The sequence below is a fragment of the Apodemus sylvaticus genome, chromosome 1 (assembly GCF_947179515.1).
Source record: "Apodemus sylvaticus chromosome 1, mApoSyl1.1, whole genome shotgun sequence".
In the NCBI taxonomy this organism is placed as follows: domain Eukaryota; kingdom Metazoa; phylum Chordata; class Mammalia; order Rodentia; family Muridae; genus Apodemus; species Apodemus sylvaticus.
This window is the reverse complement of record NC_067472.1, coordinates 191,622,501-191,645,146: the sequence shown is the minus strand read 5'-3', so window position 1 is coordinate 191,645,146 and position 22,646 is coordinate 191,622,501. Positions and strand designations below refer to the sequence as shown.

Genomic DNA, 22,646 nt, shown 5'->3' with positions numbered 1-22,646 from the left:
GCCTGTAGCTCTCTCCGGTCTGGAAGCTGATCATTTCTACCTGATTATCCTGACTTCCTCCTTTGTTGATCACCCTGTCTGTCTGTCACTCCTCCAATCTCTATGTATGCACAGCAGGGGGACCTGCTACAGCTCAGGGCAGGTGGCAGGCTGGCGGCCAGACCTCCCACCTCAGCGCTCAAGTCCTTAGCAGAGCCACATCTCAGCACTGTCCTCTGCTATTCAGGCCCGGGTTCCTTCCTGCGCCTTAGCATGCCAGGCCACTCTACCCTGTGACCTTTGCATTCCAGGTGCTCCCTCAGACCTACGGGTCACTCTGCTCCTTCCCAGTATCTATCATAAACAAACACACACACCCCAGACACACACCCAAAATACATCACACACGTGTAACCCGTAGCCCACACCAGCCACGCCATGCACCACACATAAAATGCACAGCACATATTCAGTCCACTCCAGGCAACATACACCCACTGCCCTCTCCTTCTCTTTCTGCACAGCACCACAGCTGAAATCCATACACTGGCTCCTGGCCCAGCCGGTAGTGTAGGCCGTTGCTCCTGACAGTAAGGACAGAGGCATGATGCATCTCCAGGCGGCTCTGCTGTTCCAGTTGATGTGGCATGAGGAGTGAAGGAACTTGCCATCACTTACTCCTTTCCCAGAAGCTACACTTCTGGCAGTTTCTATGTGATCCATCCCACAGTGTCAACGCCAACCACCAACTCCACTCCTTTCAGGGAACTGAGGGCCAACCTGGGCACCCCAGCCCCACATCACAGCACCGGAAGCTTCGTCTCCTCCTCCCCATCGTCTGGACTCTGCTCCAGCTGCTCACGTTAGCAAGGTGCCCTCCCCACACACATCGTCCACCTCCACCTCCCATCTGTGCCCCATCCAAATGGGACCAAGTCACTGAGTGGCAATGTCACTTTATTTATGGTGCCTGTGCTTTGTCTCAAAAATACCTTCTCCCCCTCCCCAGACAATGGGTAGGGAGGAGGCAGCAAAAATAGAAGACATCCCTCCCTATTGCACACGGACCCCATATCCAGGCCCGCCTGGCAGAGGCCAGGGGGGACTCTTGGCACATTCCTGGATCCCTGCTGGGGAGGGGGAGGGGTGCTGGGTAGCATCACACGTGAGGTGGGACCCTGGGGAACCACTCTGCTCTGGATACTGATCTTTGCATCTCTTGGTCCTTGCTTCCTTCTTGGTCCCATCTCTGGTGCCTGTCCACTCTCAGTCTCCCTACCTGGCTCAGCCTCCCACCTCTATCCTGACCTCAGAGAGGCCCCCTTGGTTCCTGGGGACTCTGTGTTCCTCCCAGTTCTGAGGTCCCGAGAGGTTACAGCTTCTCAGCAACTTCCCCCAGAGCCTTGTCACTCATGTTCACGCGGGGAGAGGTGCGCGTGCGGAAGCAGCAGTATAAATACGGTGCGGGGTTCCTCCCGAGTCACTTGGACAGTTTGCTAATGACTCGGATCAGCGCTGCATTCTCGTCCTTGAGCCGTTGGTTGTCAGCCCGGAGATCAGACAGGGCCTAGGATACAGGGTGGCGTCAGCTGGGTGGTGCTCGCTCGCTTGGGAGGCTGGGCCCTGGCTACTGCCCATCACAAGCCCATCACAAGCCCGAGTTACCTGCAGCTCCTCCTCCAGCTCTGCAGCCTTGCGCTCCAGAGCCCTGCGCTCCTGCAAGGCATGGGGCAAGTTCAGAGCAGGCAAGGACAGGGCAGGGTAAGTCTGGGACACCGTGGGCCCACCCCAGCAGCCCAACTCACAAATCTCTCCAGTTCAAGGAGGGCGGGCCTCTCAGCAAAGCGCTCCTGCCGCTGGTGAGGACAGAGAGGACCTGGGGTCAGGAGCTTCGTCCTTACTCCACTAGTCTAACCAGAGCCCTGTCCCCAGCGGCCTGAAGGAGCCCTTCAACCTCTCGCCAGGGCCAGGCCCACCCACTGCAGCTCTGCCCCTCGCTATCCCCACAGACTTATACCTGTGTGGCCCGCTCCAGCTCCACCTTGAGTTGTGCCAGACGCAGGGTGGTCTCTGTCAGGGCCTCACGAAGTCGTTCATTCTCCCTGCGGAGCTCTGTGTACAGCTGGGAAAACAGAGGATGCAGGCAGGCTGACTCAGAAGGGGCCGATGTGGGCCATCATGAAACCAGGGCAGGGTAGGGTGGGGCATGGGGCCCGGATGCCGCACCTTCCGGAAGCCTCCATCAGGCTCTTCCTGTTCCTGCTTGGATTCTAGAATGAGGTCTCTCTGTGAGCGCTGCCTGCGGACCGTGGATCCGCCATCCACAGTGCTGGACGGAAGGGACAGGCCTTAGGAAGCCAACTTTACCCCAGAAGCGTGCCCTAGCCTCCACACATGACCCAGTCTACCTGCTCTCTGGGCTCCGTTCCGCAGGCCCCGCCTCTTCCCCCTGGAGAAGACCCCCAAAAGTTTAGTGTCTCCCCAATGTCCAGGCCTGCCCTCCCCGCAGCCCGCCGACCCTCACAGCGCCCTCTCACCTCCGCAGGCCCCCTCCGCTCATGGCCGGCTTTTCGATGCTCCCTGGCCGCCTGAGGTCCCTGGCCCTGCCCTTCGGGCGCCTCTGCTGGGGAATTGGTGGGAATCAGCCCAGACACTACTATAGAACTCTTGCCTACTATGCAGGGAACCTGATTCCATCCCCAAGTTAACAAAAGACTGTGTGAGAGATAGGATGGCCCCGAGGGAAAGACTTCCGGGAAAGCAGAGCTCACCTCTCTGGGCAGGGCCCTCAGCGTTCTCCACGCCAGGGACCCGAGGTCTCCGAGAAGGATCCTGCCAGAAAGGCACAGTCAGAAACAGGGAGACAGGTTCCACCCAACCCACCTCACCCGACCCTGCTCACCATGCTGGGCAGGGCAGGTTGCTCTGGCTCTGGGACCTTCCCAGCCACCTTTTCTGCTTCCTTCAAGTCTGTTAAAGTTACACCCTAGCAGAGAGAACAATCAGGTAAGTCTAACCCAGCCCTCCTCCCTCAGACCCAAGAGCACAGGTCCCAGCCCAAGCCCACACCTGTGTGGACCTCCTAGCCTGCCGCATAAGGCGGGAGCGAGCCTTCCGCTGAGACTCCGACTCCTCATCACGCACAGGCATCTGGTAGGACCTGAGTGCAGAAGCCAGAACTGAGATGTGTCCTGTCACCCCAGTGATGACACTACAGAAGGTGCACACCTAGCAGCGTGCATCTCACCTCCCACAGACCGCAGACCACCAGTACTCCAGAGTACGAGACAGAGCCCTAAAGACTCCCCAACACTGCTGTCTCGGTGCTGCTTGCCCCAAGCCTCTTTACCTCCGACGATCCCTGCAGTCGGTCAGGGGTGCTGCAGAGGCTGTGAGGACACTTGGCTTCCCTGGAGATCCAGGCTCTCTCCTGGAGGCTGGAGCGGAGTGATCCAAAGGAGGCGTGGCAGCCTCACACCTGCAGGGGTTCAGTCATCAGCAAATGGTCCTCAAGCCTGCCTTCTGTGTCAGGCAGGGGAGAGAACACAGAACACAAAACAGTTGTCACTACTGAAAGGGATCAGTTCTGGGCAAAACAGACAAAAAACAAACGGCAGCCAAAAAGGTAAATCTGGAGCACGAGGAGAGGAGGCGCTTGGAGAAAATAAAAGGGTAAGCCAGGGATATGTACTGTGTCAGGGAGCAAGGCAGTCCTGGTGGGCCCTAGGGAAAAGCGACACCCAAGGCAGACAGGAAGGAGGGGGGCCCATCTGACCCTGTGGATTCACACGGAGGAGCAAAGGCTCCGAGGCAACCAGCACACAGTGGAAGTTTTACAGTGAGCTGTAGAGAGCCTTATTGAGGTGCCATGCCACCTGGCAGGAACTTAACATCGACCAATGTGAAGTCCTCCCAGCCTTTGAGTGGGAAACTCCTGTGTCAGCCATAATCCCCTCCACCTAGGGTGGAGTGCTCAGACCAAGGTGAAGCCTATTGTTCTTCAAGGACCTGCAGTTTCCTGAGAGACACTAGCCACCTGTGGAGCAACTGAACTGATTCTGCTGAGAAGCGTCCAGCCTTTCCCCCTGCCTATATATATTTGGAGTTCTTCATTAAACTTTGAGACCTTGAACAGCAATGTTGTCTTGGTCTTGGCTCTTTTCGCCGCCTTCGCCTTCCCATACATCCCCAGCTTCCCTTCCAGGTAACCGTTCGATGTAACTGTGGGCAGTTACAGTGAGCATATTTACTTGATGCCCCCCTAAGGACTTTCCCAGGATCTCAAATACAAGCACCAGACCTGCCCCCTTGCCGTGCTCCAGGTACTTACGAGGTGAAGGGCTCTGGCACTTTCTGGGCAGGGGTAGGGGTTATTCTGGCAAGACGGGGCTCCCTGGCCTGTGGGGGCAAGAGTAAACAATGGAGGAACTCTGTCCTGAGGCAGAAGCTGTCCCCACCTGTCCCCACCCTACACACTTCCTGACACCTACCTGAGTGGAGGCCTTTTCAAGGAGGGAGGAGGAGGCTGAGCGCTGCAGACCGAGAGCCCCCTCTGAACCCCTCCTTTCTGAAGGGCCCAAGGCACCAGAGCTCCCTGTTTTCTGGAGACCAAAGCGCCTGGAGAAGGGAGCCTCTTCTGGCAGCTGGGAGAAGAAAGAAGGTCTCCATCAATGAGCAAAGCAATGATCCCTCTCCACAGAAGCTAAGAACATAACTCCAGGAGAACAAGAAATCACAGCCAGGGCAGGTGCTACCAAAAAATAGTTCTTTATCCACAAGGACCTAGGAAGCAAATCAAAAGGCCATCTTCCTGAGCAGAGGTGGGAGGGTTTACAGAGTCCCACCGCTGCCCCAACGCTCACATCAACACGCAGTAATCACTCACCACAGGGCTCTTAGGGCTGGAGGACACAGGGGAAGACACACCATTATGGGCTCTTGGTTCCACAGCTGAGTGCTCTGAGGTGCAGAACAGAAAGGAATGTCAAAGGAGATGTCGGCACCTATGATACTGTGGAGTCCCACAGACCCAGGCCCAGCACTCCTCCCGCGGACCCTACCAGCTGAAGCTTCTTCACCCTCATCCTCATCTCCAATAGGGGGCCCTCCTGCCCCACCGGGACGGCGCTCCTTTGACAGATCCTGCAAGGAGATCTTCTCGCGGCTGCTCAAACGGCACACGGAGCTCCTAGGGAGAGGACAATGTCACTGTCCAGGTGTGGTGATGAGACCAACCCACCCCAGCCGAGCCGTCTCTTACCTTCTGTGCTTGGTGTTTGAAGAGACCTGCGGCTCCTGGCCTCGGCTCTGAGAGGCTTCCTTTTGGTTCCGAAGCTGTAAGGATGGAAGGGGACAGCTGGGGAGGCCAGAGGGCACAAGCCCTCCTGGATTTCCTAGCTTCCCCATCTCTGTGCCACCTCCCGACCTGCAGGGCCATCACGCATAACTGGGCTAGCCACACTCTATGCAGAGCTCTGCAAACATGAGAACTCAGTATCCGAGCAGCACGCCACATCTGGGGCTTATGCAAGCTCTCCAGGCTTGGCCTGATTCAGCTGTCACTGGCCTCCAATCTTATGCCCAGAGGGATTCTTCTACCTCCCAGGGACTAGCAGGTCCCTCAGACCTCCTCCTTCCTCTTCAGCACATCTAGGCTGCAGGGTAGACTGCTGACTGCTGGCAGGGCATGCCAGGGCAGTGGCTCCTTGTCTCCTCTATGGTGATCAGAGACAAGCTCTAAGTTCAATGACAGGAGCCACCTTTCCAGACTAAATGAAATCTGTTGCCATGAACCCATGCCTCGTCACAGCGGTGCTCCACCAGAAAGCCCTCCTTACACCCCACCATGCCACAGTACTCCTCTCTGAACAATGTTCCCAATGGGTCTTCTGGCCTTGCTAAACACTGAAATTCCAGCCCATGCCATTCGCCCAGGGCCTGCATCCATGATCCCTTCACTTGAGACAACAGGGGAGGATAGGCCCAGCTATGTCACAGCTCTGTCCTCACCAAGCAGACAGGCAACACCATGCAGAAAGGACACACAGCCTCACCTCCTCGATATACCCAGAGGTGCCCCCTTTCATAGCTGGGCCACCAGGTGCGAACAGAAGGTCCCAGGACTGAGGGTGTCAAGGGACAAAGTACGCCAGCCATCCCAGTTACTGTTACCTCCTCAGAGCCGCCAGTAAAGAGGCTAACTAGAGTCGAGACTCACATCCTCCTGTTTCTGAGCCAGTTCCTCCAGAAGGTTCATCACTTCCTCATCAGCCAGGTCACAGGGACGCTGCCCCTGAGTGGGGAGAAGGAAGGAGGCAGATAATGTTGACGTGAGGGCTTCTCCCCATCCTGCCCCACCACCTGACGTGGCCCTTACCGCGTGCGTCAGCGAATCCATGCCCCCGCCATGCTCAGCCAGCAGACGGCAGGCATCCTCCACACCCCAGTGGGCTGCTGCATGCAAGGGCGTCCAGCCGTCTCCATCCCGGAGCTCTGTGTCATAGCCAGCTTGGAGTAGCAACCTAAGAGGCAGGGAGTCTGGGGTCAAGGGTCAAGTGAGGCCAATGGCTGATTTCAGTTTTGTTCTGTGGCCACAGTACCACTGATCAACATGAGAAACACTCCTGGATTACTGGCAGCCAGCCCTCCCCAAACTTGTTTGCACAACTCCTCCCTTGGAGCAGGAGCTACAATTCAAACTCACAAGAGGTTCCTGACAGCACAGGGTTCCCACTCTTTGAATGCCCATGTTAAAGGGTTCAGAGCAGTGGTGACGGGTGATGAGACAGGTGCAAGACCCCCCACTAACCCAAGCCTTAGGAGGATGTGACCCACGAAGGGCCTATGGAATTCTAGAACCAAGCTGTTTTAGAATACTGGTTCTCAACAGTGTCAAGCATCTCACACAGACACAGACAGACACACACACACACACACACACACACGCACACACACACTCTCACTCTGGAAACATCATCAGTGGAATCCTAACTCACAGGTAGAGACAGGGTCGGGGCTGAGGAGGCTTCAGCCTCCTCCAGCATGCAGGACAGCCCCAGCACAGACTAGATCCAGACATCAGAATGCTAGAGCTCAGGGACCCTGCTCAGCCAATGACCTTCCAGAAAGCAACAACCAGGGAGCTTTCCCAACTCATCGTGGGGCAAGCAAGGTCTCTTCTGAAAGAAGCAGAGTGAGGCTCTCTGTCAGTGAGCAAGGCCACAAGCATGGGAGACAGAGATGCCTGACAGACTGCTGTCTGCCTCTGAAACTCCCTCCCTTACATTTCCCAAGATTCCCCTGCTCCCATCGCAGAGCATGCTGGGCTTCTTGCTAAATTCCTACATGCTATGGCCCATGTCAGTACTAGCTGTGCTCCTCTCCCGGCCCATATCCCAGGAGCCTGCAGCATGTCACCCATTCATGCCCCTAATCCGTCAGCACTTCCTCACCTAGCAGTTTCTATGCCAGACGGCCCTCCCTATTACATGCGCTTTATACTTCCCAAGGCCAAGGTTTTCTTCTTATAAACTTAAATTTTTATTTCTTACTACTGTGTGTGTGCAATGTGACTGTGACTCTGCATGCCACAGCACGTGTGAAGATCAGAGGACAACAGTCAGGGGTTGCTCTTCTCCTCCCACCAACGGCAGACCAGGCCCTTACGTGGCAAGCACCTTTACCTGCTGAGCCACCTCACTAAGTCTAGAAGCCAAGGCTGTCAACTGGACACTGCTACACCCACAACACTTGTGGCAATGTCCGACAACTGAGTCACCGTGCGCTAGCAGCTGGTGGGCTCTCAGTGGACAGGACCGCCATCAGAATAGAATGACCCAGCCATTACACTTCTGTCATTAGCTCTGGTGGCTATAGCTATGGCTATGGGACATGCCTCAAATGGCAGGAAGGCCAAGAGGATGGGCAGTTTGAAACCAGCCCAGGAGGCCAGACCTAACAGACATTAAATACATATTTACCTCTACTTTAATGAGGAGAGTAACAGTAAGACTTTCAATATAATTAAAAACAGCGACAGCAAATCCAGTGAACAAATGAGTGGAAATCCAAACCCACACAAAGAGGTTATCACAAAAATCACAAAATCCGTCATGACAGCTCACACCTACAATCCCATCACTGAGACGCTGAAGCAAGACAACTATATATCAAGTACCAGGCTAATTAGGATTTTTCAGCAAGACCTTGACTCTACTAAAAAAGAAAGAAGAAATTACAGGGGAGGGAGGTAAGCACAGCGGCTCTCACTGCGGATCCCAGAGGGACACAAAGGAAGAAAAATCAGAGATTCAGGACTGCTGAATCGGAGACTATCCTTGATCAACATGAGGTATTGACTGAGAAGGCCAAATAAGCAAACACAAGTTGTAGTCACTCAGTTCTTTCCCAGGGCTGGACCAGGACCACATGCTAGGCAAGAGCTTTCCACTAAGTCACACCTTCAGCCCCTCACAGGCAGGAATATGCTGATGTCCTACACGCACAGCGCGTGGACACTCCTAAGCCCAGGGCTTCCATGCTGTGGCAGGAGAATGAAGTCGTCCATAACAGCCCTCACCAACTAGGGAGCCGGCGCCATGGGCGTGCGCAACGCCAGGCGTTCTGCTCACGAGCATCTATTTAAAAACCAAGTGGACACGGCAGTCCATCTGTAATTCCAGCAGGAATTACTCCAGAGGAAGGGACCAAAGACCCTCAGAGGGAGAGGGCTAGCTAAACTTGCCAAAAGGCAAGCTCAGGGTTCTGCCAGAGACACTGTCGAAACTAGAAAAAATACACCATTAACCTAGGGCCTATACACACACACACACACACACACACACACACACACACACACATACACACACACACACACACCATACAACCATTAGCTATACACAGGGTCATGTAAAAACAAACTTAGCTTTCCTTGCAACTAGGAATGGTCAATGATGAGATTAGGTAAACGGAACACAGGCATTAGGTGGTTCACACACTTCTGGAATGTTCTCCTGAAAAGGACTAGACATTTGCTTCCTCTGTCTCTGTTTCTGACTGACTTGGGATGCCATGGCAGGTGAGGAAGTCACATGGGTTGAAGTAGAAACTTGAGGGGTCTTTGGAAAGTTGGTTGGCTGGTGTTTTGCTGGGGCAAACACATGAGGGAGCATGTCATTAAAGTAGACACAGGTAAAAGGCTACGGCAGACTCATGAAGGAAGATTTTGCTGAAGGAGACACAGGAGAGAGGATGTCCTGCTAAAGCAAGCACAGGAAAGGACAGGTGATGAAGGATTCCTTGCTAACGGCATGCATATTTTGGTCTGCCTTACACTACGTAGTTGAGCTGCATTTGTTGGGACTCCATAGAGAGAAATGCACCAAAAATATGTCTGGTAGTGTGCCGCAGTTTCTTGCCGCTTCTGCAGACGTGGGCTGATTGGATTCAAGTGCTGAGACAAGGCACATGGCGGACGTGCGATGTATGGAGGGGATAAAGAGAGCTCCACAGAGTGAAGGAGACAGCTTAGCTGCTGGCACAGCTAACCGTGCAAAGCTTGTGGGTCTCGAGTCTTCCCTTCCCTGAGAGAGGTACAGCTGAGGACATCTCCTGGTGTCCCTCCGAGGCCGAGGCATGGCTGTGTCTGCTAGGTTGTGACACTGCTGCTGCTAGCCTTTGCAAGTGGATGGAGCTGCCGCTGCTAACCTGTGAACTGACCTGCCAATTTCCAGACAACCCAGATGGGAGAACCTTTCTAAACAGGTCCACTTCCCCTGCATCCTTTCTCTTCCACTACCTCTGGTAGGTGATGGGCTACAAGAAACGTTAAAGCATTTAAGAACCATCAATAAAAATAAGATTTGAGTTGGGCGGTGGTGGCGCACGCCTGTAATCCCAGAACTCTGGGAGGCAGAGGCAGGCGGATTTCTGAGTTTGAGACCAGCCTGGTCTACAGAATGAGTTCCAGGACAGCCAGGGCTACACAGAGAAACCCTGTCTCGAAAAAACGAAATCCAAAAAAACCAATAAATAAATAAATAAACAAATAAATAAATAAATAAATAAATAAATAAATAAAGATTTGAAAGAATTAAAGTTACAAAGGGTCACATCTGCAAGTGGGAGTTCGTGTCTGCAGAAGGGTGCTTAGGGTATCTTGTCCCTGAGAAGGGATGGGTTCAGAGCTCAATCTTCGACCTGGAAATCACACTGTAACCACAGAGGCTGCAGCCTCTCCCTAGGAGCAAAGCAATGCAGACAGACTGTGGCTCTGGGCGGTACAAGGCCTTAAACCCTGCCTGAGAAAGCCTGCCTACGACCTTCGCAGTGGAAAAGCAGAAGGGCGGCCATTCATCTTAACTCCATTGGAGATTTGGGGTTTTTTATAACAGGATCCCATTATAAATCACTAGCCTCAGACTCAGTGTGTAGACAAGTCTGGCCTTAAGATTCCAGCAATCCTCCTGCCGCTGCTTCTCAACACAGACATACAACACCGGATCAGGCACTTACTTACTTCCTTTCTTTCTTTCTTTGTTTTCTTTCTTTCTTTCTTTCTTTCTTTCTTTCTTTCTTTCTTTCTTTCTTTCTTTCTTTCTTTCTTTCTTTCTTTCTTTCTTTCGAGATGAGGTCATGCTATATATTCTGGACTAGCCTAGAACTCAAAGCAGCCCTGCCTCAATCTCCCAAGTGTTAAAATTAAAGGCATGTACTGCCATGCCTGACTTAATGACATTTTTTTAAGGCTGATTTTATTTTTATGTGTATAATTTATGATTTTATTCTTACATGTACCTTCATGTAAATTTGCACACACATACACACATACAGAGACACACACAGACAGACAGACAGACAGACACACACACACACACACACAACACAAGTATAATTTTTAAACCTCTTAAACACAACTAAGGAGAGGTAAATTCTTGATTTTAGGTGTGTAAACTACAAGAAAAGGACAAGAGCCTCCAAGAAGCTTCAAGACACAAAACAATCACTCTGGCCCGGCTTACCTCATCACCTCAATGTAGCCCTTGGCAGCAGCCACATGCAGGGCAGAGGCCCCAGTCCGGGGGTGCCGGGCCTCTGGCATAGCACCCCCATTCAGCCAGCACCTTGTGTCATGAAGCAGCAATTCTTCTTCAGCCCGCTTGGCTGCCTCGACATCCACGCCTGCGGGAATGAGAAGGTGACGGGTGAACTCATACAAGGTGCTCTTGGAGACCCAGGTGACAGTTTCAACTGATCACAGCTTGGCCCCTGACTCAACAAGTCCTTCTCATCCAGTTCTCTGCTTGGATCCAGAAGGCCTGAACTAATGCAGTATTTCCCAATTGTGCTCTCTGCAGACCTGGGTACCACCGAGGTCTTAAAGAATGGGAACCACAGGTCTTGACTCTTACCTGGCTTTTGTTTTTAGATACGAAACCTAAAGTTTCCCAAGCAAACCTAGCACCTGATAGCATCTAAGTTTTCCATCCCTGCCACTGTCATCTATAGTCCAGCACCTTCACACGCTGCAACTACTGGTTCCTTTCCCTCCTAAGTGCGATAAACCAAGCAGAACTTCACTATGTAATTGTATATGGTGGCTCATACCTCTAATTCAGCACTTGGCCTAAGCACTACAAGCACTGTGACTGTGGGAACAGCCTATACTACATAGTGAGTTTTGGGGTTTTGTTTAACGCATGAGTATTTTTTATTCTCACATGCATAGCTCCAACTTAACTGCAATCTTTACAGAACATATTTGATGATGATCAAGATTTATTTAAATGTCTAAAGATTTCTTTCCCCTTTTGCTTTACACATTATTTTCTTTCTTTCCTTTTACATCTTTACTGCTGTTTCTTCTCCTTCCTCTCATAGTAAGTTTCAAACCAACCTGGACTAGAGTCAGATTCTGGCTTACAAAACAGTAACAACTTTAAAAAAAACAAAAACAAATGAGCACACTGAAGCGAAGGCTCAGCAGTTAAAAGCACTGTAGCAGCTCTTCTAGAGGACCCAGGTTCAAATCCCAGCACCAACAAGGCAGCTCACAACTATTTATAATTCTAATTCCGAGGGATCCAAGCACACATGAGGTGCATATCTGTGCACACAAGCAAAATACATAAAATAAATACAGCTTAAAAAACAAAACAACCCAGCACTTGGGAGACAGAGATAGGTGGACCTGAGTTCGAGGCCAGCCTGGTCTACGGAGGGAGCTTCCTGACAATTTCCCACCTCACTTTAGAAACTGGGAGTACAACTGTGTACCAGTGCCACCAACTCATGGGAACTTGGGTCGTAACGCTTGCACACCTAACATCTTATTAGCTGGGCCGTGTCCCCAGTCCCCTCACTGTTTTAAATGCATCCAGTTTAAAAAATGGTCACTGTTTGTTTTCTTCTGTGCATGCATGACATGGTTTTACATCTCCCAGACGGGCCTCAAGCTCCCTCCGTCGCAGAGGAGCAGCATCCTGTGTCTCTGCTCCACCTCCCGCGTGCAGACGACAGCATGCCCCAGCACACTAGCTGACGTGGTCCAGAGGCCCAAGCTCAGGGCCGTGCCTGGCAGGTAAGCTAAGTCAACTCAGCCCCACGCCCAGCCGTGGCCTGGACACTTCACACCACATCTGTGGTTCACCCTGGACTCCCACTGCAAATCACTGGCAAAGACCTTCAGGCAGAACCTGGCTTTAAAAAACGATACAAAAGGGCTGAAGAGATGATTCAGTTGCTAAAAGGTAGGCTCAAAACTGAGACAAAAACCTACACAAGGGGGGTAAACTGCAGAGACTCACTAGTTCAAGGCCCTCTAGGACTAACAAAGCAAGATCCTGTCTGAAAACACCAGGGACCGGCGACTGGTCCAGCGGCAGGATGCCCACCCGGAAACAGAAGGCCCCAAGTTGAACCCTAAGCACACTGGGTCCTTCCCCACTGCTGGCTGCTGCGCTCGCTCTTTATAGCGAGGGCTGACCAGTGCTTCCTCGGCTGATAGTGTGCACTTCCACCACAAAGCTACAAAGAAACAATCCTCAAATATGTTAGGGATCTTCTTTCTCATCCCAAGCCAAGGCCAACTCCATCCAGACAGCAGCTGTAGGTAGGTGCTACCTGGAAGCAGTTGGGTACTGGCGTATGTCTCCTGGCCAACTAGGACTTCCCTTGTAGTGGCAGAGTTGAAAAACATGTGGCTAAAGTCCATCTGCAGTGCAGTCAGAGAACAGAGCAGGGAAGGCCAGGACCGCCCTCTTCCTCCAGACTCCTGCTTCCTTAAAGGGAGTCACCCTCACACTTCTAGCCTACTGCGGCAGGGAAGGGGAAGGGAGGGGCACCTTTGCTTTTCTTCAGTCACTACCCAGTATTCCTGTGCGCGTTCAAGGGTACCCTGTGCTTTCCACACAGCCAAGGCCTGCTTGTGCTATTCACAGTTTTTCTTGAATAGGCTGTTTTGGGCTGGCTTGTTAATTAGGGCTTTTATTTTATGTGTAACACATCCTATGTGTTAGTTGAGGGTATGTTTATACACATATGTGCCTGGTGCCACAGAAGGCTAGAAGAAGGTCTCAGATCCCTCTAGAACTGCAGTTAGAGGTGCCCACATGGGAACTAGCTAGGAACTGCACCCTTCTCTGGAGGACCAGCAAGGACTTTTAACCACTAAGCCACCAGCCCCCCCCCCACCTTGTCTTGAGAGTGGATCACTCACTGATTCAGCTAGACTGACAGGCTTGCAGGTCACACGGACCCTTCTATATCTGCCTCCCAACAGGCTAGGATGTCAGGAAGGCGAGCCTTGTCTATAAGATGCTGGGAATTCAAACTCAGGACCTCAGTTTGTGCAGCTACCCTCTACTGACTTAGTTACACTCATAGTCGTGAAACTGAAGGGAGTGTGTGTGTGTGTGTGTGTGTGTGAATACATGTGTGAATACTGAATTTGCTGTAAAAAAAAACCATTACATTTATCTTACTGTGTGAATGCATATGTGCACTCAAGCACACGTGTGAGGGCAGGGGACAGCTTGCAGGAGTCACTTCTCTCCTACCAAGCAGATCCCAGGGACTGATGTCAATGCCATGACCCCGAGCCACCTCACAGGCCTGAGAATAGAGCTTTAACAGCATCAAGCCACATCTGTCCCTTCTCATCTCCTTCTAGAGCAGCTGGTAAAGTCATTACACTAGTCACTGCCTGTATGCCCTGGAAGGCCTGCACGTGTCCTGCCCACCCTCCCTGCTAAGTCAGCTGACTCCTGCTGGGTCCTTGCTTATAGGGCAGGTGCCATCCACCGTCTGGCGGCCTGGCCGCACCAACCTTCCCCTCGCCAACAACACACACTGTGCAATATCCCTATACACTTACACAGCCTAGAAATACAGATGCCGGACAGAAGCCTGGGTCTGCAGTGCCAACCACGGTCACTGCTGCCCGAGCATTCCCTCCAGGCAGAGCCTTCCTGTCACTCGAGCTTGCACCTATAACTATCACAGACTACTGTGCCTACCTCTGTGTGCTGCAGTCCTCTGTCCTTCCTGGATGTCAGAGGAGACGGCTTCACCTTTCCCAAAAAGCACTTAAGTCCTCTTCCTATCCTGTCCCCCGAAGGAATTTTGTCAAGGCCTGACCCTGCAGCCTGAGCCACAACAGAACTGCGAGGACCTAGCAGCACCCAGGTCCCAGCAGTGTACCTGTGCATCTGCGCAGGACAGAATCTGGTACTAGGAGAGATCAGAGGTCCAAGTTCCCTCAGATGCTGAAGCTCCATGAGCCCAGACACTGGTGCTGTGACCTGAACCTGATCCTCGGGCAAAGCACAAAGTGTTCTCAGGGACTGAGCCATCTCTCCAGCAATTTAGTTAGTTAGTTTTTGTTTGTTTGTTTGTTTGTATTATTTATTTGCTCAGGTTGACTTTGAACTCAATCTGTAGTTCAGACAGACCTTGAACTCAGTATTCATCAGGCCTGGCAGAACAGAATCTGAGCAATGTATCAGCAGCAGCATGGGGAAGGCTAGACTGATGTATCAGCACCAGCATGGGGAAGGCTAGACCAATGGGCTCCCCTTCACTGAAGCCTCTCGGTGGGAGCCGCTCAGGCCAAAACACAAGCCACCTTGTGGCACAGAGGTGACCGCCCAGGCTACCGCTACCTCCGTGTGGGGAGGGTAGAACAGCAGGGCCTGCTGAGGGAGGTATCTGTTATCTGGGCAGAGTCTACAACATCAGCAACATAGTCTCAAAGAGCTGAGGAATGGAAGGGAGGAAGGCAGGCTGGAAGGGGAAAACAAGAAAGGCATTGATGCCTGTGTGCATGGAAGGGAGGAGAGCAGAACACTAGCCAAGGGCATCTGTTCAGACTGCAGCTTCATCTGTGAAGTGTCCACAACAGAGACATTCCTAAGGCAGAAGGCTTAGAGACGGGATGGAAAAGGGGATTTCTTTTAAGGGTGACTTTAAAAAGGCTTTGAAACAAATGTGGTATTGACTCTACAACTCTGTGGCCCACGGCAGAACCACAAACTGAGCCCTTGGGATGAGTAACCTGCTGCTTGTGCTGATTACAGCCTCAAAGCTGCTATGCTGCAAAACCACTGGTGGGCTGGCTCCTGGCTCAGCAGGTAGAGGTGCTTGCCACCAAGCCTGACAACCTTGAGTTCCATCCCTGTGACACGGCGGAAGGAGAGGACTCCCACTCCCGTAAGTTGTCCTCTGACCCTTACAATGCATAAGCTTTTGCATTAGCGATAAATTAAATAAACCTAATAAAAAAGACTTTTAAAACAGCAGCTGGAGTACTGGCATGCATGTGTAATTCAAGTACTCGGGAGGCTCGGCCAGGATTGCTCCAAATTCAAGGTCAACCTGATCTACCTAGTGAGTACCAGACCAGTCTACACAGCAAGACCTGTCTCAAAGATAAGTAGGGCCAAAGAGATAGGTCAGTGGTTAAGAGCACAGGATGCTCTTCCGGAAAACCCAGGGTCAATTCTCAGCACCCAGTGTGGTTCACAACCATCTATAATTACAATTGCAAAAAGGCTCCGATGGCCTCAGTGGGCACCAGACACACATGTGGAACAGACATACTTGCAGACAAAAAACCCAAACACGTAATTTAACAAATTCTGTGATAAAGCCCAGGAAGGGGCTAAGATAGTAGTCGTAGAACTGAGGCAAGTTTTCTGTGTTTGAAGTTTTACCAAAATAAAATCAGGAAAAGGAAAGGGAGCTTGGTTCAACCTCCGCTACTGCTGCTCCACTGTAACCAAGGAGGCTCTAACCTCTGACCTCCATCTCTCGGTGCTGACTAGCCACCAAGCATCCCCAAGTAACCACAGCCATCTGAAACACAGTATGCCAACATGTTATACCCATGTCTTCCCACCTTGGGTGGAAACACGCCAAGAACAGAAAGCCAAGACCATACCTCCCATGATCCGTTTGTCCTCTCTCCCCTCTTCCCTCCTAGCTGGACACTCCCAGTGTGAAACTGAATCCAGGGTCCACTGGCATCCTATGTTCCTGGAGAACACCACAGCTAAGCACCACAACATCCCCAACCTAACCTGCTTCCCAATCCCTGTCCTTCCAGGCTCTGCATTAGAGAGATCCACCGAGCTATAATCCAACCCTCTGGAAACTGACTTGTTTGTGTGCTGATTGGATCTCATGTAGCCCAGGCTAGCCTTGAACTTACTACATAGGGGAGCATGACTATGAACTCCTGATCCTCCTGTCTCTATCACCCAAGGCTGGGATTACAGGCACGCAGCACCACACCTGGCCTGGACACTGGACACTAGCTTTTCAAGCCAGCAGAGAGAGCTCTCAAGCCTCTTTAAGAACTTGCTATTAAGAACACAAGCACCTCGTCCAGGAAAATGACTAGGGCCAGACATGGAGATTCAAGGGGCTCCTAGTTCCGACTGAAAGAAGCCAGGACACAATGGTCTCGGGAGCTCCAGACGGAATCCACTGCACGTCCCAGCCCTTCCTAACACATGGGAGGGTCTAGCCATCTTGCTCCTTACTCCTGGACAAGCATTTACTCACGGTACCTCCATCCCTTTCCTTGGGGCAGAATCGAGAGACACTCTTAGAGCAGTCAGTATTCCTATTTCGTGTGTGGTAGTGTCTCCCCAGACCCTGGCACCTCCACCTCCATGATACAGGGAAAGACACAGAGGCACACAGAGCCCGGAGCTCTGCATCACACAGGCCCACCTCGGCGAGTGATCTCGGCCTTCAGCAACCCCTCCATGGCGTCCGACTCAGCCAGGTCCAAAGGCAGGTCCCCGTCACTGTTGACAGCAGCGATGTTGGCCCCATGGCTCAGGAGGTACCTAGGGCAAGGAAAGGTCAGATCTGCCAGGCCTGGGCTCAGCTCCTAACCCGAGCCCTGCCCTTCAACCCTTGCCTCACCTGGCAATGTCCAGGTACCCACAGGAGGCAGCCACATGCAGAGGCGTCCAGCCCTCGTTGTCTGCCTGGTTCACAGTAGCACCCTGCTCCACCAGGAAGCGAACGACGTCCAGGTTCTCATCTATGCAGGCCTAAGGACGGGAACAAGCGCTCATCACTCAGCCAGAGGCCCACCAAGGAGACGGAGGCTTTTCTACAAAGGCAGGCCCGGGGACCCAGGGCCAGCGAGGGCTGTGGAAAGCAATGCTGACGGCCTTCAGTCGGGGCCTGCAGCCACCAGCCGAGTAAAGTGCCCTGGTCACTCCATGTCTGGGCCACCTGAGCATGAAGACTTCATGGAGACAGGAGCGAGTTCCAGAGCCAGGATCAAAGAGGGACACGGAGCACGTGGGGCTGCCATCCCTGCAAGAGACTGCTGAGCAGAGTCTGGCGATGGGGAGCCCCAGAGCCCAGACATGGCCTCCCAAAAGACATGAGCCTCGAGCAGACAGCCCAGCAGAGGTGGTGGCAGAAGGCTCACCTAGCCCTGAGTTCCATTCACAGCACCGGAAAAAAAAGATTATCACCCCAAAAGACACATATGCAGCACCTCCCAGAGACAAAGTTGACAGCCAGGGGCATATTTCCCAAATTTTCCTGTCCTCAGAACATCTTTCTCAAACACCTGACACCACACTACACCCCCACTTCCTCACTCTTAGAACAGAAAACTTGGGGAGAGCACGGCATCACCCTGGCCAGCACAATACCCAAGGCCATAGGAGAGAGCTGGCCCCAATCCCCCTGACACTGACTATGTTAGAAGCACTGGGTCTAGGAAAGGAACTGGGTCCCGACTCCTTGGGCCCTCATGGAAATTAACCCCCTTCTCCAAGTACAACCATCTGCAGAGGGAGGGAGGGGGGGAAAGGAGGCTACAAGGGCCGAGAGCATGAAGTCATGGAAATTTAGGCTGCAAGAGGGGGGGCCACACGTGCCCTGGGAACGGGATGAACTCTGGGCGTCACTCTGGGCTCAGTTTATTTCCACCCTGTTGTCATGGTGATGGGAAGGGGGGCAAGGAGGCAGATGGGCCTTTCCCTTTCAAGGACCTGGCCGGGCACCGGTATCCATGTGAAAAATGCCTGAGGCTGGGCACCAGGGACCCAAGAATCTAGGCCCACCTCCTCCTCCCTCAGACACAGAACTCTAGCCAATCCTCTTTTCTTAGACTTGCCCCTCCTCCCTCAGACCTGTGTGTCTGTGCACCAAATCCCTCCCCTGTTCAAACCTAGTAGTCTTAACTCCCAGCCCTGCGCACCACAGACCCAACTTACAGCCAGTACTGGACCAAGGAGGAGGAAAAGAGTACCCTGCCTTGGGGAGGCAGAGGCTGAGGCCCAAGAAACATCCCAGCAGGAAACTGGTGCCCACAGCAGGAAGCTGATGCCCACAGCAGGAAGCTGATGCCCCACGAGGGTTTAGAACTGAAAACACAGCCCCAGGGTTAGAAATCAGGAGATAGAGTGAGTGACCAAATGTCCCTGTGTTCCTGGGGCTGAAACTAGCTCTGGGGACTTTCACTGCTAAAGCCAGGGCAGTGTGAGGTAGTGACAGTCCACTCGCCCCACTCTAGACCCCACCTCCCTCTGTGCACTGGCTCCGTAAACCTCTTTGAATCTCCTCTCCCAATCTTCCAAGCCTCCTGCAAAGCCCTGAAGAATGAGTTCTCCAAGGTCTCTCTGTGGTGGGAGAAGAGTCCCACTGGGAAGGCTGCCTGACAGGCCAGCGCTGAGGTGACAGGTTCCTGTAAGAGAAGGTGCTCCAGTGGCCTCCAGCAGATCCAGAGGAGAGGAATGCAGTCAGAAGACAAAGCTCAGGAGCCAGGGACTTGGGTGGTGGTGGAAGTCTGAGCTGCTCTCCTGAACTGCTCAAAGGACCCTGAGACCCTGAGAGGAGCCTCGGGGAAATAGTGCCCTGCTGTGTGCAAAGGAAAATGTCCTAGATGGCACTGGGAGCAAATTCCAAGGGTACACCTGCAGTTCATGTAGGCCTCAAGAAGGAGTTTCCACACGACACTTCTCACCAGAGCTTCCAGGGACAGACGTGACCACTGGTCCCATCCCACAAGTAAGAAAAGGACACAGAGAAAGAACACTCAAGATAAAGAGACAGAACAGACAGCCAAACAGATATTAGGTCAGTACTGAGTGACTGGCTGTTTTGTGCCTAGGCCTCATGTGGTCTAGGATGGCCTCAAACTCACTGTGTAGCTGAAGTTGACACTGAGCCTCTACTCCACCTCATCTCCACTTCCCAAGCATGCGGTTCAATTCTAGGTCCCCAGTCTACCAGCTAAGCTACATCCCAGCCTAGCATTCCTGCTCTACCTGCGTGTGTGAAAACTGACCCTGTCAAATACCCTCCCTTTGTTTCCCATCTCCATAGGCAGCAGGCCTCCCTTCCAGGACCGCCTGTTTCTACCAGGAACTGAACCACAGGATCCTAGCAAGGAGAAGGGGGGACAGCCAGGAGCTAAAGTTGCCATGAAAGAAGGCTGCCCACCGGAAGACTGACATTGGACCAACACTGAGACCAGGTGGGAGAGCGGGGATATGGGCTCTTGTGTGACTCATCCTGTCCTTGGTCATCGTAACTGTGAATAAAAGCATCCTGAAACCAGAACGCAAGCAATACAAGATGGTCCTGACTCTCGGGCATGCAGAGCACTAGAAAAAATAATGTGTCTTGGATACCCAGGGTTTCAATGCAATAGATTCTAGAATCCTCTGGGAGGTGACAGGGTGGAAATCCAGGAGAGAGGGCATACTTTTTGAAGAAGGACGTTGCCCAAATAAAGTCTACGAAATGAACCAACGATAGGTGAAGCAGTCATGTAATTCCAGAGATGAAAAGGGCAGAGACATAAGGACCTGCATTGGAGGTTGGCCTGGACTACATAGCAAGGCCTTGTCTAAAGGAAAAACAACAACAAAGCAAAACAAAAGGAAAAATGGTTCAGCTCCTGGAAGAGAGAATGCCTCCAAGTTTCCAGGAAGGCAAATAATGTGGACAGAGAAAGAGAGCTGAGGAGAAACCTCTATAAGAGGTGGAAGATTGCCCAAAGGGGGAATGAAGAGATAATTTAATTAAGGTCATGGGTTGCAGGTAGGAGAAAAGATAAAAAGCAATGGATGACCCAACAGAGGAAGTGCCTTTTCAAGGAAACAACATGGTACATACATTGCCTAGAAGGGAAAAGATCATCCTGAGGCCACAACGGACAGCACAAGTCACAGGGAAGAGAGGAAGGTACAAACAGGATGAACCTTCAAAGAAGTGACACTGAAGGACCTGGACCTAGCGAAAGAGGAGGGTTAAGTCAGACTGCAGGGTCAGGAAAGACAGCAGCACAGTCAAACAAGTACCAGCCAGGAAAGGAGGAACCCGGCCAGCGTAGGCACGCAAGTAAGCAACGCTGCAAAAAATGCTCAGGAGAGAGATGACAGCACGAATGACAGAGAAGAGGCGGCCACGGAGCAGGCGGGATCCTCGGCGATGGCACAGTCGAGGGGAGGTGGCTCAGGGCTGAGGAGGGAGGATGCCGGAGTGGTGAAGACGCGGGGCGGGGGCGCTGACCTGGTGCAGGGCGCTGATGCCGTCGGCGTTGGTGGAGTCAAGCACGGCACGGGCTGGCGGAGGGACGGCGGGGTCGGACGCAGCGCCGGAGCCAGAACCGGGATCCGCTGCGCGCAGCATCAGGCGAGCCTCGTCCAGATCGCCGCCCGCACAGGCCGCCAGAAACTCGGCGGCGCGCTCGAAGCGGACGGTGCGGGCACGCCGCTCCCCGGGGCCCGGGTCAGCGCCCGCCCGCGCCCCCCACTGCCGCAGCTGCTCCTGCCGCCGCTCACGGGCGGCCGCAGCAGCCGCCGCCGCCCCCGGGCCCGCTGCCGGGCCATCCTCGCCGGACATCGCGCCGGCCGGCTGCCCGCCCGCCCACTGAGCGAGCGAGCGAGCGAGAGCCGGGCGACGAACAGCCGCCACCCGCCCGCCCCGGGGGCCGCCGGGAACCGCCGCAGGACAAGCACCGCCCAGAAGCTCACCCAGCCCCCGCTCGGTATATTGACGTCACGGCGTCGACCCAAAGCCCTCTGGGAAACGGAGTCCCGACTGGGACTTGCGTAACTTTTGCTGATGGTAAGGGCCTACAAAGAAGCCCCGCATAGCGAGCTGGGAAGTGGAGTTTCTCCCTCTTGGGGAGACTCGCATAACTTGAGCAGATAGGTTAGAGAATGAGGCAGCTAGGAGTGCTGGGAAATGGGCTCTACAAGCGGAAGTTTTCGCTGGGCTCGCTAGCTGTCCTGAGGCACGTTTAGAAATCCGGAGCTGGAAGGGGTCGAATGAAAATAGTCCAAAGGCACGTCGTCAATCCCAGCACTTGGGAGGCAAAAACAGGCAAATCTCTGAGTTCGAAGACAGCCTGGTCTGATCCTGGTCCTGAGTTCCAGGACAGCCAGAGCTACACAGAGAAACCCTCTCTCGAAAGACCAAGAAGCAAAAAGAAAACTGCCTAAAGAAGCGTATGCCCTTAGGGAGTGCTGGGAATCTGGGTAGAGCGGCCGGACAGGACACTGGGGCATGCTGGGAAATGTAGTGTACTTTGTAACGCGATTAACCAAAGGCGCATGGGAAATGATGGTGGATAGCGGATACTGAGAGATACAGAAAAAAAAATTGCGTACTTTTTATGATTTGTCTTGAGAGAGGACGGCCCTTGAAGTCACTAATAATGCCCTTGAACTTCTGATCTTCCTGTCTCCATCTCCTAATTGCTGGGATTACAGGACTTTGTTTGTTTTGGGGGGCTTTTTGTTTTGAGACAGGGTCTCACTATGTAGCCCTGCCTGGCTTGAAACTCGTTATGTAGAACAGAATGGCCTCGAACTCACAAAAATCTGCCTCTCCGGTGATGGAATTAAAGGAGTGCCACCAGGCCGGACTTGTTTTGGTTTTGAATATGTCCCTCCCCCATCGGCTATAAATAAGCTCGATTTGTTTTCTTTGAGCACCTCTTAGTCCAAATGACTAGAACTGAGCCTGAGAGTAGGCAATAAAAAAATATTTCGAATGAATGAATGGGCTCCCTAATGCATCAGGAAGACCAAGGGCCCACGGGAAACTGAGTTCTCAGACAAGATTAAAGCCTGTCAACGCCAAACTCATTTTTTTTTTTTTTTGATTTGGTTTTTTCGAGACAG

The 22,646-nt window shown here is 52.7% G+C and overlaps 1 protein-coding gene across 2 annotated transcripts; it reads right to left on the bottom strand.

Moving 5' to 3' along the window:
* Positions 1 to 919: 919 nt before the first annotated feature.
* On the bottom strand, positions 920 to 21,469 carry Ppp1r12c (protein phosphatase 1 regulatory subunit 12C). 2 transcript variants are annotated; one of them, XM_052170057.1, is made up of 22 exons: positions 21,028 to 21,469; positions 17,410 to 17,540; positions 17,212 to 17,330; positions 10,998 to 11,157; positions 6,356 to 6,500; positions 6,197 to 6,271; positions 5,240 to 5,313; positions 5,040 to 5,167; positions 4,865 to 4,938; positions 4,470 to 4,622; positions 4,310 to 4,377; positions 3,329 to 3,457; positions 3,049 to 3,139; positions 2,882 to 2,965; positions 2,751 to 2,811; positions 2,517 to 2,602; positions 2,388 to 2,428; positions 2,206 to 2,308; positions 1,997 to 2,101; positions 1,785 to 1,835; positions 1,645 to 1,695; positions 920 to 1,546 (listed from the first exon to the last, which is right to left on the bottom strand). In XM_052170057.1, exons 1-22 carry the CDS (start codon positions 21,358 to 21,360, stop codon positions 1,460 to 1,462), a joined length of 2,349 nt encoding a protein of 782 aa, XP_052026017.1. In that variant the 5' UTR covers positions 21,361 to 21,469; the 3' UTR covers positions 920 to 1,459. The 2 variants fall into 2 exon arrangements, with proteins under 2 accessions (XP_052026017.1, XP_052026018.1); XM_052170058.1 differs by having other exon boundaries at positions 2,517 to 2,599.
* Between the last annotated feature and the right edge of the window lie 1,177 nt (positions 21,470 to 22,646).

Excerpts from the sequence above, each read along its gene's own strand:
- Ppp1r12c (XM_052170057.1), bottom strand. The coding sequence starts at position 21,360 with ATGTCCGGCGAGGATGGCCCGGCAGCGGGCCCGGGGGCGGCGGCGGCT. Across the intron at positions 11,158-17,211 it reads GGCCGAGATCACTCGCCGAG|GCGTGGATGTCGAGGCAGCC; the intron begins GTGGGCCTGTGT and ends TCATTCCCGCAG. Across the intron at positions 6,272-6,355 it reads TGGATTCGCTGACGCACGCG|GGGCAGCGTCCCTGTGACCT; the intron begins GTAAGGGCCACG and ends CTCCCCACTCAG.